Source organism: Sceloporus occidentalis, unplaced genomic scaffold, assembly GCF_023333645.1.
Source record: "Sceloporus occidentalis isolate IW3139 unplaced genomic scaffold, rSceOcc1.0.p SCAF_49, whole genome shotgun sequence".
Lineage (NCBI taxonomy): Eukaryota > Metazoa > Chordata > Lepidosauria > Squamata > Phrynosomatidae > Sceloporus > Sceloporus occidentalis.
Window position 1 is genome coordinate 4,240,730 of NW_028317029.1, and position 16,771 is coordinate 4,257,500.

The 16,771-nt window shown below is 39.0% G+C and overlaps 1 protein-coding gene across 1 annotated transcript in view; it reads right to left on the minus strand.

The window, feature by feature from the left end:
* The window catches only part of LOC149288931 (rho GTPase-activating protein 20-like), a 51,962-nt gene that overhangs the window by 15,916 nt on the left and 19,275 nt on the right, over positions 1 to 16,771 (minus strand). Inside the window, exons 3-7 of the mRNA XM_089491251.1 lie at positions 12,344 to 12,514; positions 10,133 to 10,282; positions 8,154 to 8,195; positions 5,210 to 5,294; positions 294 to 371 (exon numbers count right to left, since the gene is read on the minus strand). Coding sequence (XP_089347377.1) covers positions 294 to 371; positions 5,210 to 5,294; positions 8,154 to 8,195; positions 10,133 to 10,282; positions 12,344 to 12,514 — 526 coding nt within the window. The remainder of the gene's footprint in view (positions 1 to 293; positions 372 to 5,209; positions 5,295 to 8,153; positions 8,196 to 10,132; positions 10,283 to 12,343; positions 12,515 to 16,771) is intronic.

Consider the following 16,771-nt stretch of genomic DNA (forward strand, 5'->3'; position numbering starts at 1 on the left):
GGTCCAGAATTTTCATTTCGGTGCATCCCTAGGATAAATAGAACTATTTCATTTTAACTTATTCAGAATCCTGAATTTGTAGTGACAAAACTTTCTAGGCCCAGGAATCAGTGAGAGGAAAAGTAAAGGTTTTGTGTCATTTACTTTATTTTAACCTGCATATCTTATTAAAGGCCATATCTTCTCACAGTGAAAAATGAGTGCGGCCCGCGCACGTATACAATTCTGATGAAGTGGCCCACTGCAGAAAAAACTTGGACACCCCTGCAATAGACAGAGAGGGTAACACTCACCTCCACTGCAAACTGCTGCAGAGCCATTTTGATGACATCAGTCACTGTATCATCGCTGGTTACAGTAAGTGTTTTGGACTATAAGAGAATGAAGAGAAAGTGTACAGTCAGGCTTACATTCTATGTATCCAGACTCATAAGAATTTGTTTTATTGTCCTGAAGATCCAAAGTGAGAATTCTTTTTTACACAACAAAACTGGGATGGACCTCAATGTGGCAGATCTAAAACCTAGGACCTAACAGGCACTACTGTATTATTATTTTTATGTTGTTTAATCTTTTGTTTAGTTTCTTCTGTTACAAACCTGTGACCTGCATGCATCTCTCCTAAATGGATCAGAACCCCATGTTCTATGCTTCTGGACTGCTAGATGGAGCTTATCCAACTTCCTCCCCCAGCAGAGATTAGATGTATGTTACCATCCCGTATCGGTGTCTCCAACAACAATATATTCTACATAGAGTATATAGAGACTTACGTAGCGATATAGTAATTTTGGTTGGGGGGGGGAGACTGAAGCCCATTGACCTCCACTAGCTATACTCTTGGTCTTATTAACATTTTTGTAACCATTTATTCTGCTTTGAAAAAAGGCATCCAGACAATTTTTAACGGCTTTGATTGAATCTGCCTAGTGGATTCCACATCTTTATAGCTCTTACTATAAAAAACATTTCCACTGTTCTATGGAACAGTCTCAATGGATGACCTCTTGTTGTTTGTATGGTCCTGTTTGTATGGACATCTAAAAATGTTATACAAACCATCCTCTTTGATCTGTTCATTAACATTTTCAGATGTCTTTTTCTTTCCTGATGAAAAACTCAATCTTTTTTAGGTGGCCCATCAAAGATATAAGGCCAGAATTATATAAAATTATTTATATAAACATTGTTCCTTTCATTTAAACTGTTTGTGTTCTCATTTGTAAACATGTTTTCTCCAGATTCCTGAAGCTGTGGGGTAACAGGGTTGCAGGTTATTTAATCTGGATAGGTTTCATTAAAGCACATTTTCAACACGCATCAAAACGAATACCAGAACATAATGTTTTGACACTTTTGCGCTGGGCATAACATAAACAACGTTTACATGGAATCATTCTGTCGGGAACATTTTCAGGCATGCACGCCATAAGAATGAATTATTTCCCTGAAGAATTGATATTTGACTTTCAGTACCAGGTCATCGCATTTGGTAAGAAAAGGCTCTGTGCCAGAATAGTCTTGTGGTCTTTCAAGAGATTTTGCAAAGTAAGAAAATTAAGTTAGTCTTGCCAGAATATACTTTGTGCTAATACGGAGCTTTCATCCACCAATTATCGCATCAACTTTGAAATGACCCGGGTGGAATGCAGCTGCCTGCCCTGCCTAACAGCTGTGAATGTGAATGAATGTGGACTACTCGCTGGTACGGACCCTAAATCCTCAGGGGTATCCGATCCACGGCGTAAGAGAGAGACATAAAACAACATGGTCACGTGTACAGCCCTATATCTGTTCACATGAGCTCCTAGGAAATTGACTAAGATTCCTCTAATTATGGAAGATAATGGCACTATGTAAAATAATAATAATAATTATTATTATATCAGAACAATAACATGATCAGACCTTTAACATACATAATTCAAAATAAAATGAAATATAATAATAATAATAATAATAATAATAATAATAAAAGAAATGAACACAAAATCATTGTCGTAAACGCTCACACCGACCTTAGTAAATTTAGCTAATAGATGTTGGGCATACATGTAGACCGCACACGCAGTCCGTGTAGGTGACACAATATAATGCAGTTTAGGCTACGTTAGAAGGGGTTTAATTCCATAATCACACTAAAGAATCAAACTATGGTTATAAACTATGACATCGTTGTCATCGCTATAGCTGAGGGTGATGGGAGTTTTAGCCCACAGAAAATCATTAATCCATTTTTATTGCAAAATAAAGTTTTTCTAAATATCTGTTTTTATTGTATATGTTTTGATATTGCTTGTATTGAGGGGACACCTGTGTTATTCACTTCATTTTCCTAGCATGCTGGCCAGCGAATTGCTTGCTGACACGTGTGGTTTATTTTTTACATGACTAGTTTAAATTTTTATATTCTATATAGTTAAAGAATTTCTAAGAAATGTCTAAGTCAACTAGGCACGCTATGTTTTATGAAACTCTTTTTGAGCCAATAGACCCAAAGATTGGTTTTAAACATGTGGTTCATCTGCGAAACAATTATCACACATATTTTAATGTTTAAGACATTACGTGGCAGCAATAACAAAGCTAATTTTAATGTTAATATTAAAAGTCAAAATAATACACACCTAATATACATGTATAACATCAAACACAGATGTAAGAATTAGGAATGGGTATAATCTAGAATGTAACCGTTCCACTTTAATACTTTCTGGAAAATTACATTCTGGACTAGTATAAGATTCTTATACATGCATTCTAGAAAAGAACAACATCTAAGTGAAAAGGGTTAAACGTATAAAAGGCCTTAGAATAGCACGCATAATAAAAACACATAACATGGATTTGGGATAGACTATTTTTGTATGACTTTTTAAAGAGCTTGATTGGGCCCAAAATAAAGAAGATTAGCTGTAACATAAACCGACTTTAGACTTTGATGTAACGCTGGAAAGTCAGCAGCTAAAGTTCTCACCCAAGAACTAAAAATAGCTAAGTATCTGAAGCAGAAGACGGTCATGTCTGATCCATGTAGGGGAAGGGGAAAAAAAACATCTAACTAATGAACTTAAGAATATACTAAGATTTGTATCCCTGATAGTATATGATAGGATGCAGATCACAGATACAGAATCTGAGTCAGAGATTAATTAAAATTAAAATCATTAAGGGATACCTTAGGCCCATGTCTACTAAATACTAACAAGCCCAGGTGGATTGTGTGGTCTTTTCCTGTTTAAGGCATGACATTTACATGGACAGTATCTAGCATCCCATAGCTTGTTACCCAGAGAAATGAATAAGACTATGCCACACTGCAAAGCATTTTTGCAGGTGGTTCTCTATGGCTTCACATTTACTGGCCCTCTGTCTTCTCATCTTCTTGAAAGTTATGGCTTTAAGTGAAGAAGTTAGACAAACATCAAAGTACCCATGGTTTATATGCACTCGAGGCTGAGACAATATCATTTGGAATATAATTAGGTCACCTGAGGCTCTCCAAAGGCGGTTGAACGCAAGCTTGCTGTCAATCAGTGGGAGTTTATTCCCTTATCTTGGGAATCCATAATTAAATCAATGAAGAAAAGTAACAGAGCAGAAGGTGGGCAGACAAAATTAAATGAAATGTGAGCATCAAGCCATGAAAATACATAAATATGAATATCTGTATTCAGCACTGACTGCATGTTGCCCTCCCATTTTATAAAATAGATCTGCTGTTCGCAGCCTACTGGCCATAGAGGTTATCTGAGCATCTACTAGGGACTATCTCAGAGTTTCTGTTTTAGTTGTTACTGCTACAATGGAATAAACTAATAGAAAATGAGCAACTGATCAGAAAAGCGGATGCCATGTGCACACGGTATACTTTTTGTCTTGGCAGAAAAGATAAGTTGTAATGATTTTCAATAAAATACCGTATTTGCTCGATTATAAGACGACCCTGATTATAAGACGACTCCCCAAAATCTGAATATTAATTTATGAAAAAAAGAAAAAGCCTGAATATAAGACGACCCTAAAGGAAAAAAGTTTTACCAGTAAATGTTAATTCATGTAAACTATGTGAACAATTGTTTGTTAATAAAAGCTATGATTGAGAAAAATATTTTGTTTTTGTTTTTATTTCCTTTTTTTCAACCTGCCCCCCCAGTTATGGACATCTGGCCCCAGACTTGCCACTCTGCCCCAGAAATGCCTTATACCCTCTAAATGCCACTGTGCCCCATGATACACCTTTTAACCCTCTATATGCCACTGTGCCCCATGATATGCCTTTTGACCCCCCTATGTGCCACTCTGCCTCCAGAATTGCCTTATACCCCTATATGCCACTCTGGCATTTAGGGGGTTAAAAGGCATATTATGGGGCACAGCGGCATATAGGGAGGTATAAGGCATTTCAGGAGGCAGAGTGGCGCATAGAGGGTTAAAAGGCATTTCTGGAGGCAGAGTGGCATTAAGGGGGTTAAAAGGCATTTCACAGAGCACTCTGCCTCCAGAAATGCCTTATGCCCCCCCCCCCATTTAACACTGCCTCCCCTTCCCTCCTCCAAACTTACCGGTGCTTCCGAGTCCCCGGCGCTTAGTCCGGGCAGCGTGTAGAGCTCTACGCGCTTGAGCGGAAGTTGTCTACATGAATCGCATAGAGCTCTACACGCTGGCCGGACTAAGCACCGGGACTCAGAAGCACCGGTAAGTTGGGGGGGGGGGAAATAACACAGGAGGATCCAGGTCCCCTGCATCTGAGTCCCCGCTGCTTAGTCCGGGCAGCGTGTAGAACTCTACGCGAATCGCGTAGAGCTCTACACGCTGCCCGGACTAAGCACCGGGGACTCAGAAGCACCGGTAAGTTGGGGGGGCATAACACAGGAGGAAGATCCAGGTCCCCTGCATCGCTGCGGGGGATCTGGATCTTAGTCTCATAGTCAGACCTATTTGAGGTCTGATTATAAGATGACCCCGATTATAAGACGAGGGGTATTTTTCAGAGCATTTGCTCTGGAAAAAACCTTGTCTTATAAATCGGGCAAATACGGTATTCACACAATATATAGACGGACCTTTGTGTCATTAAACCTTCAGAGGAAAATAATAAAACAACATTCTGCTAAGGTTTATTTGATCAGCACACTAGGAAGAGAAATTGATGATTTATCTAAGCAGAAGAGCACCTTTAAATGTACGTGTTTGCAGAAACACTCACATAGGCACAGCTTCCAATATCTTTTGTGATAATCTTCAGAGGAATTGTCTTGGGATGTTCACTTTCTTTCTCGTCTTGGATGTGTCTAAAATAAAGAACAAGGAAATGTGTTATACGTCTCGTAATACCTAGATTTTTCTTTTTCGGAGGGACCCAAGTCTTTTTGTCCCTCTTTTGTAGGAGCTCAGAACATTTCCTGGGCATGAGTACCAGAATGCTACCCGGGTATGTTAACAAACTGAATTGTGTAACGTTTGTAAATAGCATATTCACTAAATGAAATAGCTATACAATAAATCCCGGTAAAGCACTGTCTCCTAGCCTATCCTAACTTCACCACCTAAAAGTTCCCGTTTTCTCAAACTAAAGTTTTATTGGGTATATGCTGATCCATTCTGCTGAATTTAACACTTTTTAAATTACATATAGCAAGTGAAAAACCATACCTAGTAACGATGAACACCTTTACCAGAAATAAATCTATAATTATCCAAGATTTAGCCTCAGTCATAATTTTTCTGGGAAAACTTGTCATGTGACAAAAAAGTAGGCACTGATAGGTTATTGCCATAGAAACTGAAAAAGTTTATTAAATGTTTCTGTTTCTTTTTTTAATGTGTTTAAACCTTTAGAAGAAAGAACAGATTTATTTGCTTTGCATATTAATGCAAGTAATGTTTGGCCTTATTGTTAAAGTGCCGTTAATGGAAATGGAACTAATTGACATCTACCTGGCTACATACACACGATCAGCCATAACATTATTACCACCTGCCTAATATTGTGTAGGTCCCCCTTTTGCCACCAAGACAGCCCTGACCCGTCAAGGCATGGACTCCACTAGACCTCTGAAGCTGTGCTGTAGTATCCGCACCAAGATGTTAGCAGCAGATCATTTAACTCCTGTAAGTTGTGAGGTGCGGCCTCCATGGATGCATCCTGGTGCCGCGTCCTCTCCAGGTAAGTGACGCACCCGACCATCCATGTGATGTTAAAGAAAACGTGATTCATCAGACCAGGCCACCTTCTTCCATCTCTCCGTGGTCCAGTTCTTATGCTCACGAGCCCATTGTAGGCGCTTTTGGCAGTGGACAGGGGTCAGTATGGGCACCCTGACTGGTCTGCAGCTACGAAGCCCCATACGCAATAAACTGCAATGCACTGTGTGATCTGACACCTTTCTATCAGAACCGGCCTTAACTTTTTCAGCAATTTGAGCAACAGTAACTCCTCTGTTGGATTTGACCATACTGGCCAGTCTTCGCCTCCCACGTGCAACAATGAGCCTTGGCCGCCCATGACCCTGTCGCCGGTTCACTGGTTTTCCTTCTTTGATAGGTACTGACGTCTGCAGACAGGGAACACCCCACAAGAGCTGCAGTTTTGGAGATGCTCTGACCCAGTCGTCCAGCCATCACAATTTGGCCCTTGTCAAAGTCATGTTTGCCCATTTTACATTCTAACTCATCAACTTTGAGGACGCAATGATCACTTGCTGCCTAATATATCCCACCCAGGTGCCATGATAACAAGATTATCAGTGTTATTCACTTCACCTGTCAGTGCTCATAATGTTATGGCTGATCGGCCTGTATCGTGGTATCCAAGCAATAGCTCAATTTACTTTTTTTTTAGTAAATCATAATTTTACTGAATTGCACTGTAGAATATAACATAGGACAAAACCATGATCGTTATAACTTGAGCACCCATCTTTGGAAACTTGTAACTCAGTAATACTACTCATGACATCTTGTTCCAGTCCACACACAGTAAGTTACTGCATGTAAGAAGGCAAATATGTTTTAAACAAACGTAAGTTAGTAGAGAGATACTTTAAGCCAAGACGTCATTCTAGATGTTATATAAATTTATCCTTCATGGAAATACATCTTGGCAATGTACTATACAGTGAATATATGATCTCTTGCTTTCAATTTTCATTTTCAAGGATCTTAGAAAACTGAATAATTTTTCATTTCGGCAGGAGGCTGAAATTGAGGTTGAGATTTTTTTTTTCTCAGCAGAAATGTTAAGCTGTACCCCAGATCTGGCATAAAACCAAAAACACCACAGGAATTTAACATCATTAGCTTCAAACAACACTGCCTAAGTGACAATAGGATCATCCATCATGTTTCTGGTGGGGTCCAACAAAGCATTTATAAAATATGAACTGTGATGTGTTGTGGATACATCAAGATGCTCTTCAGAAAACAGGATAGGGAGGTCTAACCTAAACAACATATTTAAAAGGATAAACAGAATATCTGACGTTGGTTTGATTAATAACATGTGCATAGAACAAAGGGATTATGTTTGAAGCACTCCAAGCATAAGATTATTAAATCCGCATATACAGTAGTGTGACGTATTTAGTGGAGTTAGTATGAAAGGTAAAGTTCAACACAATAACAATGCTTGATGAAGGGTAAATTCATACAACACCCTCGACTCACAAATTAACAGCAAGTTTTAGCATGAGCTTTTTTAATAATGTAATATTTAATATATTAATGATATGGATTCCTTCCACGTGCCTCTATGAACTTGAATTATGGTGGCCAGATGGGGCAATATTTACATTAAAAGTGATGCTGTAGTAGGCAGAACATTAAACGTCCCCAATGTAGATAATTAAGCAACGTCTTTGAATCAAAATGTCAAACTTGGTAGTTCATGGGCATTAAACCCATGTGGACATGTAGACATAACATAATGCTATATCCTGATCTATACACGTCAGTATATGATGTGTACAGATCTGGATGCAGTATGCATTTTAGAAAATTAAACTTGGGATCTGTTAATCTAAGATGACCACGGGAACCTAAAGCTGCCTCCATTACAAATCAGGTGCTGGAAGTTTGTTTCCATAAAACATGCACTTTGCAAATCCGTAATAACATTAAAACAGGAAAGTTTCCAAACATCATTTACGTACCTTTGAAGGAGAGCAAGCCACTTTTCCTTCTCTTCTGGAGTACTTAAATAAAGAAAAAAATGCAGCCTATCAGCAAAAAATACAGGGAAACATTCTAAAATAAGTACTTCTACTGTGGGGAACATTGTTTTTTTCCATTGAGCTAAATCACCATAATCAGGTTTTTAGGGGACAAGGCCAAATGATTTATTGGGGCCCCACCTTTAACAAAAGACAATTTCAAGGATAAAAAGGGTCATCTGCAATTTAAAGAAAAAGCAAAACTCTTAGAAAAATACATCAAAAAAATGTACACTGAAAAATACATGTTCTTATTGATTTTCTTATTTTTTGAATAACTTAGTAGCATAGAAGAAAAGGTGTAGAAGTTTGAGGATTTATGAACCACCATAATATGTGGAAGGAGTTCTTGAAAGCGTTATTCAGAGAAACAAAGCTCTCCTGCCAATTTTCCAGTTACAAGCTCAGCTCTCGATAAACATTTGGATTTTGTCACACGTGTTCTTTAGCAGGTGTTCTCTGCAATCAATCTTTTACTGAAATGACAATTTAATAACTCCCTGGGTATTTTAACCCCTTAAGGACAATGGGTGGTCATACATGTACGGTCTTTGTCCTTAAGGGGTTAATAACAAATGTACCTTTTTTTGTGGTTAATGTATTTTTATGTAGACGGCACATTACATCACATCAAAGTATTTTTAAGATGCACGTAAATGACAATAATTCCATTCAGTTAAAACATACATGTTTTAATCAATAAATGCATTTTATGCAACAATAATAGTTTAGCCTTTATTGCATAAAATACATGTTTACCGGGCCACAACTGAAACCTGAATGTTAACAGTTATGTTATACCATGTAGGATTTGGATTTATCCTCTGATCTCCAGAAAGACTTGCCGTGATCTGGCTCTGCGGCTGTAGGTTTATTTCCCAAGGATTGCAATTAATGTCAATGTCAGAAGATATAAATTAACCCTGTTGTACCTCTCCTTATATGACCAGAATATGATTAACACGGAAAACATGAGTGGGACCGGGTAAACTATAAAAATGATGTTCTAGCGAATCCCCGATTACATATGCCTCAACTATAACTATAACAAAGTAAGCCTTGAATATTTTAATTAATTGCTTTAAGCCAGTCTTCGTTGCATCTGTTTTTGGACTACAATCCCTTTCATCTTCAACAAGCAAGCATTATACGGCTTTGATTTATTTGTCATCTGATTACATTTTTAAATCTTCCTTTATTCTTTTAACAAATATATTGTCTTAATACAAGGTTACACGATGGTAAAGTTAATGATATTGTCTTTCCTTTACATTATATTCCTAATACAAAGTTTATTACTTACAGTATAACTATTTAATAAATACAGCTGTAAACTAACGATGAGTACCATTGGCAGATGATAAATAGACCAAATGTCCTCAGTTCACAGCATAACACCGGTACACAATGCATTGGATAACGGTAACACGAAGTACTGTAGAATCTTGACAAAGAATTCCTGAAATACCAAACCATTAACATTTAACCGGCTCTTCATTTTTAATGGAACATACTGATCATCTTTACTCTAAATATAGACTTAAACATTAAGTAGTGATAAATGGATGTTTAGGTTACAACCCCAAGTAGATCTAATTTCTTAAAAGGTATTATCAAATCATCTCACAGAACGGAGGAAAGCAAAGAGTATAATCACATGCAACACTTAGAAGAGCAATTATGATTGTTTTTCTTAAATTTTTCGGCAATTGTAATTTATATGAATATATTGTATAACCACTTCTATGAATTTAGAAACACATCGCTTGACCTGGTAACTTTTCTTTAGAATCCTGACTGTCCTTCCAGGACCAATATGGAATTGGGTGGTGGAGTAAAGAGACAAGGATGAATGAGGATCAGCGTTGATGATGTTCCTTAATGAAATTAATGAAATGTTATCAATGCAAGATACATACCTAAAGGTTGCAACAGAATTGGTGATGGGCCAGCCTACAACAAACGATCGCTCAGGGAAGGTGCTTCCCTCGCAGACTTCTTCCATGCATGATGCAGTCCACATCTCACTAACTCGCACATGATGTTTTAATTTATAGTGAGATGGTGACCTGCAAAAGAACAGAAATACAGGTAGGTATGGATAGTAATATAAATAATCGATTTATTAATAGCAGTCCAAACCATTTCCACCCATGCTCCCAGTGCCACCTTCAGGCATATTTTAGTGGAAGTTTTAGGTTTCTCTGTCTGTGCTCTGCGGGCCAAGTAGTTCTTATCTGCTGTCAAACTCTATGTTTATAATCTGAGTAAAATAGATTCATAAAAAGAGAAATAATAGCCCAGACCTGTTTTTCTATTTGTTTACTAGTTTGCATTTTAAATAGACAGCTTGGAAAAATAGTCTCAGTCCCCATTGTTTTCTTTCCTGCTGTTTCCCCAATGGAGAATATGCGGTGCAGAAACCTTCACACTGTCTTCCTTAAAAACAAATGCTCCACACATGGTTTCCGTAAATAATAAGATAAAGTTTTGCCTGGTCGCATTATTTCATCAGCACAACTATGCCAATGCAAATGGTGACTACATTAAGAATCTTCCAAGGTCATAAAATAATGTAAACATATTAAATATACTCCGCTTTGAAAGAACATCTAGTTTTACATCCTGATGGCTTTAGAGCCACATAGTACTGTCCATGTTGCCTCTCTCTCATAAGACGGACAATGTTGAATAGGGGACACCCCTTGGTAGCAGTACAGCAAGCTGGCCTTGAAGCTATAGGTTGCTGACCTCCAATTCAAGACCTTATCTTGACTTTGAAAGTACATTTCTTAAAAGTTTTGGGTTCAAACTTAATGTTTGAATATTTTTTTGTTAAATCGTAACAGCAATTTTTTTCGCAGCTCTATAGGTATGTTCCTAAACGGACCATTTACCGTATTATAGTGTTTGCATTAGAGCAGTTAAGTTTGGGAAACAGATATATTATAATATAAGATGACTCCTTACTGAACAATTTTTTTTTTAGTTTTGGACAAAATTTGGACAATTGTTTTTTTTTTTTTATTTGTAAATTAAATGTTTTTTCTCCCACTCTCTCACTGCCTTCTCCAACAACTCCTCTTTCCCTTTACCATTTTTCTCTCCTCTTAAGCGCTTTTCAGAGTACACCACACGGTGTGCACAGAGGCTCTGCCCTGTTTTACGGAAGTACGCTGAAGAACACTGAAGAGGAGAAAAGAATGTAGACAGGGAAGAAGAAGAAAAATGAAATTTCAAATGTAAATTTGGAGCGTTCTCCATTTTCTTTTGCTTTGTTGGGGCTCCCTTCTGGTTTACGGACTTTCGTACGAATCAACAAATTTAACAAAATTCATTAAAAATTGTGCAAATCCGAATTCAGAGGTCTACTCAATACTACTCATGGCTTTGTTTAAATGATACTTTTTCTCTTCAAACATAACCCATCAACCTAGTAAATGTAGGTGTAGTAGTTAAATGAATTGCTGATCTCAGTGTTGCATGTAGGGTCTAATGCATGCCTCGCAAGTGTCCATCTCGTGCCCGGTGGCAGAGGAGACATCACTTCATGTGTTCTTCCAGTGCAAGTTCCTACAGGCTTTGCTGGCAGCTCAGGAACTCAAATACCTGACCAATCATTTGGATCTTATAGACTTTTTTTCAGCAACACACAGAGGTTACCATTGAGGATGCTTGGCACTGACCATGCTGTGTAAGGGACATTTTATGATTTGCCAGGAACCACCTAGTGTCGAGAAGTTGATAGGTTACAGTCCAGGACCGATGCAGGTCTATTCACAGTCTTCTCAGGGACTATTCTTTTATGGACAGGGGTCACGTCTTTAACCCCTTATCCACACCCCTTATCAAACTATGTTTTATGTGCTTGCTACGAAGGAATTGGTTCCTGTGTTAAACTACTTTTTGATCTGCAACGAGAATCTTTTAATAGAACTTTAAGTGTACTTTGTTTTTCTCTTTTTGGTGGATTGTGAATCAGATTAATAGTATGATTTTTGAGTCTGGGTATAATCATGTTGGAATGCAAATATAACCAATTTAGTTTGACTAGTCATTATCGCTCTGTGACTCAGAGGCATGATTCAGACAGTATATGTTTTCAAACACTATGTCTACACATCACTCACTTTGATTTTGCAACGAGCATGATGTCTGTGAAGAGGAAGAGATGTCTGTCCTGAGTCTGCAGACCTGTCTTCAGCTGGACGTGGCTGTGAGTTACAAACATCCGACTGGGACAGATGAATGCCTGAACGAGAGGACATGTTTCTGGACTTACGGGCGAGAAGCAGTTTTCCCTGTAACCAAAATGACTTTGTTACATTAATAAAGTAATAATAACATACAGAATATGCTATTCAGAAGTTAAAGAGCCTCTGTCTACTGTACGTCATACCTACTGCATCCCACCATGTCATCTGTAAAACATCTCCTTTTAGTAATGCATGCATACCTACTGCACCAAATACCCCTGCTGGTTCAAAGAATGATGCACATTAGCTAACCTCCATTAAATAAAATAAGAAAATGTGATCTTTTGTTATTATTTATAAAAGAAAAATGTTGTAACCCAACCATCCATTTACTCCCAAATGACGCATATAAACATAGAATTTGATGGCATATGAGAACCATTTGCCCCATCCTTGGGTCCTTGGTCTTGTCTTAGATTCCAGATGCCATACATGTTTAAATTCTCTTACTTTATAAGCCTCTACCACATCTGCTGGAAGCTTGTTCCACTTATCTTGAACCCTTGGATTTCCTGTGGAGGCATATGTAATTGTAGATTCCCTAGAACATCATTTTTATACAGTTTACCAGGTCTCACACTTGTACATGCTTATTTTACCATACACCCATGAGCTTATGCTCTGTCCCACTCATTTTTTTCTGTGTTAATCATATCCCGGTCATATAAGGAGAGGTACAACAGGGTTAATTTATATCTTCTGACATTGACATTAATTGCAATCAGTAGCAAATAAACCTACAGACAACCATGTTAGCTGTAAAACTTAAAGGTTTTGGAAGTTAATTAACACAGTTTTCGGGGCTTTATATAGTATGATACCTGTGATAAAAAAAAAAATCAACAGAGGAAACTACAAGATTAACACTGGAAGATGAGCCAGAAGATGACAAAGTCTGGGTCATTTGGCATTTTATAGAATGTTGAAAAGTGAAAAATGTATCATAGCACTAGTATTAAACGCCAAATCCCAATGTGCTTCTCCCAATGAGAAAAAAATATGTGGTGGTCAAATGAGATGATGCTATCATTATGAGTTAATGTCTAACCATCCATAAAGATATAAAAATAGACTGGATAAACACCCGCAGCTGTATTACCATCAATGTGTATGTTAAGAAAACGAGAAGAAGGAAGACCTTTTGGAGCAGCGGACAAAGAAATAAAAAGCGTGAGAGAGTTAATGAGAATGTGAGAGAACGTGAATAAGAGTGTGGAAGAACATGAGAGAGTGAATGAGGGTGAGTGACAACGAATTTCGCTTTCGAAAAAGTAAAATGCCCTCTAATTTTTGTCTGAACCAAAGTGGCAGGAAATAAAATTTGTTGTCCAAAAAAAAAAAATGGACCAAAAATAGAACAAAAAAATTGCCCAACTCGTTTTTTGGTCCATTTGCACAAGTGAACGAGTGAGCTGTAATCAGGCACGGACAGGGACAAAAAAATAGGCCCGGGCATTTCAGACTGAGCAGCCCATTTTTATGAAAAAACATACATATACATAATACTTGGTCATTCAACATGGGAAGCCTGAAGCCACTATATAGTGCGACTAATCCCTGAAATAAATATTATAGAGTAAATAACACAATACCTTATCTTTTCCACTAAATTATTTCAGGGCCTTGAATGTTTTGTCCCCTGAAGTCACTACAAATTCAGGAGGGCGTTTTATCTCTGGATAAGTAAAAATGAACACCAGAACAGTTAAAAAAAGAAGAAATGGTTCAGCACTCAACTCCCAGGAAGCTGGGAGCTAGCAGCTAAAAAGGGCAAAACAAAAACAGAAAGCATAACAAAAATAGCAACATTTCAGCCAAACAGGGCCTTTTGAGCTTGACAAAATCCTTGTTTGGCCGAAACGTTGCTTTTTTGTTTTGCTTTCTTTGAATAAAGTAACCTAAGGATTGGAAGCTGACTGGAGTGCTGGGGTTCTTTTCTGTGTTCGTACACACACCAGGACAGGCTCTGCCACACCAACACACACCCCAGGACAAACACACACCCCAGGACAGGCTCTGCCACACTGACACCCAGACACACACATCAGGACATGCTCTGCCACACTGACACCCAGACACACACACCAGGACAGGCACACCGACACCCAAACACACACACACCAGGACAGGCTCTGTCACACCAACACCCATACACAAACACACACCAGGACAGGCTCTGCTACACTGACACCCACATACACCAGGACAGGCTCTGCCACACCGACACCCAAACACACACACACACACACACACACACACCAGGACAGGCTCTGCACACCGACACCCAAACACACACAACAGGACAGGCTCTGCCACACTGACACCCAATCACAAACACCAGGACAGGCTTTGCCACACTGACACCCGCATCCGGAGGGTTTCTACGGACGGTTTCACTCAGCCTGCCTGTGGCATCTTTGCCCCATAACAGCCTGCCTGTGGAATCTTTGCCACCAAAACAGCCTGCCTGTGGCATCTTTGCCACCAAAACAGCCTGCCTGTGGCATCTTTGCCACCAAAACAGCCTGCCTGTGGCATCTTTGCCACCAAAACAGACTGCCTGTGGCATCTTTGCCCCCCCCTTACACATCCATGCTATGACAGACACATATTCATTCACTTGTTCACATTTATTCACTAATTCACAGATAATCATTCACTCATTCAGATATTCATTCATACATTGATACTCATTAATTCCCTCATTCAGATACTCATTTACATATACTCATTCACAAACATTCATTCACTCACTCCTTCACAGATACTCATTAATTCACTCTTTCATTCAATCTCACATACTCCATACGGCCTCCCTCACCCCCTTACCTGAACTGATGATGTACGCGCCACTCGCAGACTTCCGCGGATCTGCACAGGGGAAGCAGACGCGCAGAAGGGTCATGTGACGTACGTGATGTACGTCACATGGCTCAGTTGGATTCCTGCATCCCCCTGGCGGTAGAAGAGACACTGCTGGCGCGTCTGCCAGGTAAGTAGCGGGCCCGCTGCTAGAGTTGCGGGCCCGGTCGTAGTTGCTGCGGGCTTAAGGGGCAGGTGCCCCTTTTGCCCTGCGTTAAGGACGGCCGGATAGGCCCAGTCAGTCCGGTCCTGACTGGGCCTATTTTAAGGTAGGGGCCTGGAGCTGCAGCTCCATTAGCCCATAAGTCAATCCGGCCCTGTGTGCCCGATGGGCAGTCAGGGACTGGCTGTAATGGAGTATGAGTGGAGCAGGAGCCAGGACAGACATTAATCCTGCTTTCCAAGCTTCTGATGAGCAGACACCGGCTCTGGAGATGCAGGATCCAGTAATGGAAGGGAGGCATTAAACCACACCAAGCCAGGCACTGTACTCAAGTCTACACAGACTGCAGTACCATGCATGAGAACCCATTCAGGGCTGGCCCTAAGGTGATGAAGATCTCTGAAAACATAGAAACATAAAAAATGACAGCAGATGAGAACTATCTAGTCTAGTGCATACTTTCCTTCATCCTAGCCTTATCTTATTTCTAGCTTAGCCTTATGCCACCAGCTTCTGGTGGAAGGCTATTCTATGTATCCACTATCCTATCGGTAAAATAATATTTCCTGATATTATTTTAAAAAACCTTGCCCCTCTAGTTTAAGACTATGTACTCTTGTTGTGGTAGTATTTCTTCTTTTAAATAAACGATCTTCCTTTAAACAATCACCCAAATCATGTATGTGGTTTCACAGAATCCTATTAGCGCACCAGATGCCATATAAAAAGGGTTCTTATCCTCTGTTATTTTCCACTCTAGTAAAACACTATAAAATCTATAAAGTCTATTCTAGCTTTCTAGGATACTTAATTTTTTTGGTCTAATAAACTGGGTGAGTAATAATAACAGCAGCGTATTAGCGCAAGTATAAAGTGGAGTGTGGTCTGTGTTTATTCGGTGTCATTATAAGTTCCAGTGTAGCAAGCCGTTTTAATAGTAATAGAGGCACATTGAGATGCATATAAAACTATTTTTATTTTAATGGGAAATAACCCTTCTTGTGAATATGCATACATAAAAATCCTATTGCTGAGAGATGCTACATATAATTTTATGTTTGGAGTATCATTTATTTTTTGGGGAAATCAATGATTTTCCAACATGGGGTACAGAAATAAAGAAGGAAGGGGAAAAGGTCAAAGGTTCAGCACAGGATTACATCATCCAGTCACAATAAGGCTGAGTTTAATGTTAATAATGAGGATATGTCCATGACCCGGGTTGCAGTCAGAGTCTCCAGGTGAAGCTCTGCTCCCCCAAGGCCATGCTCAATCAC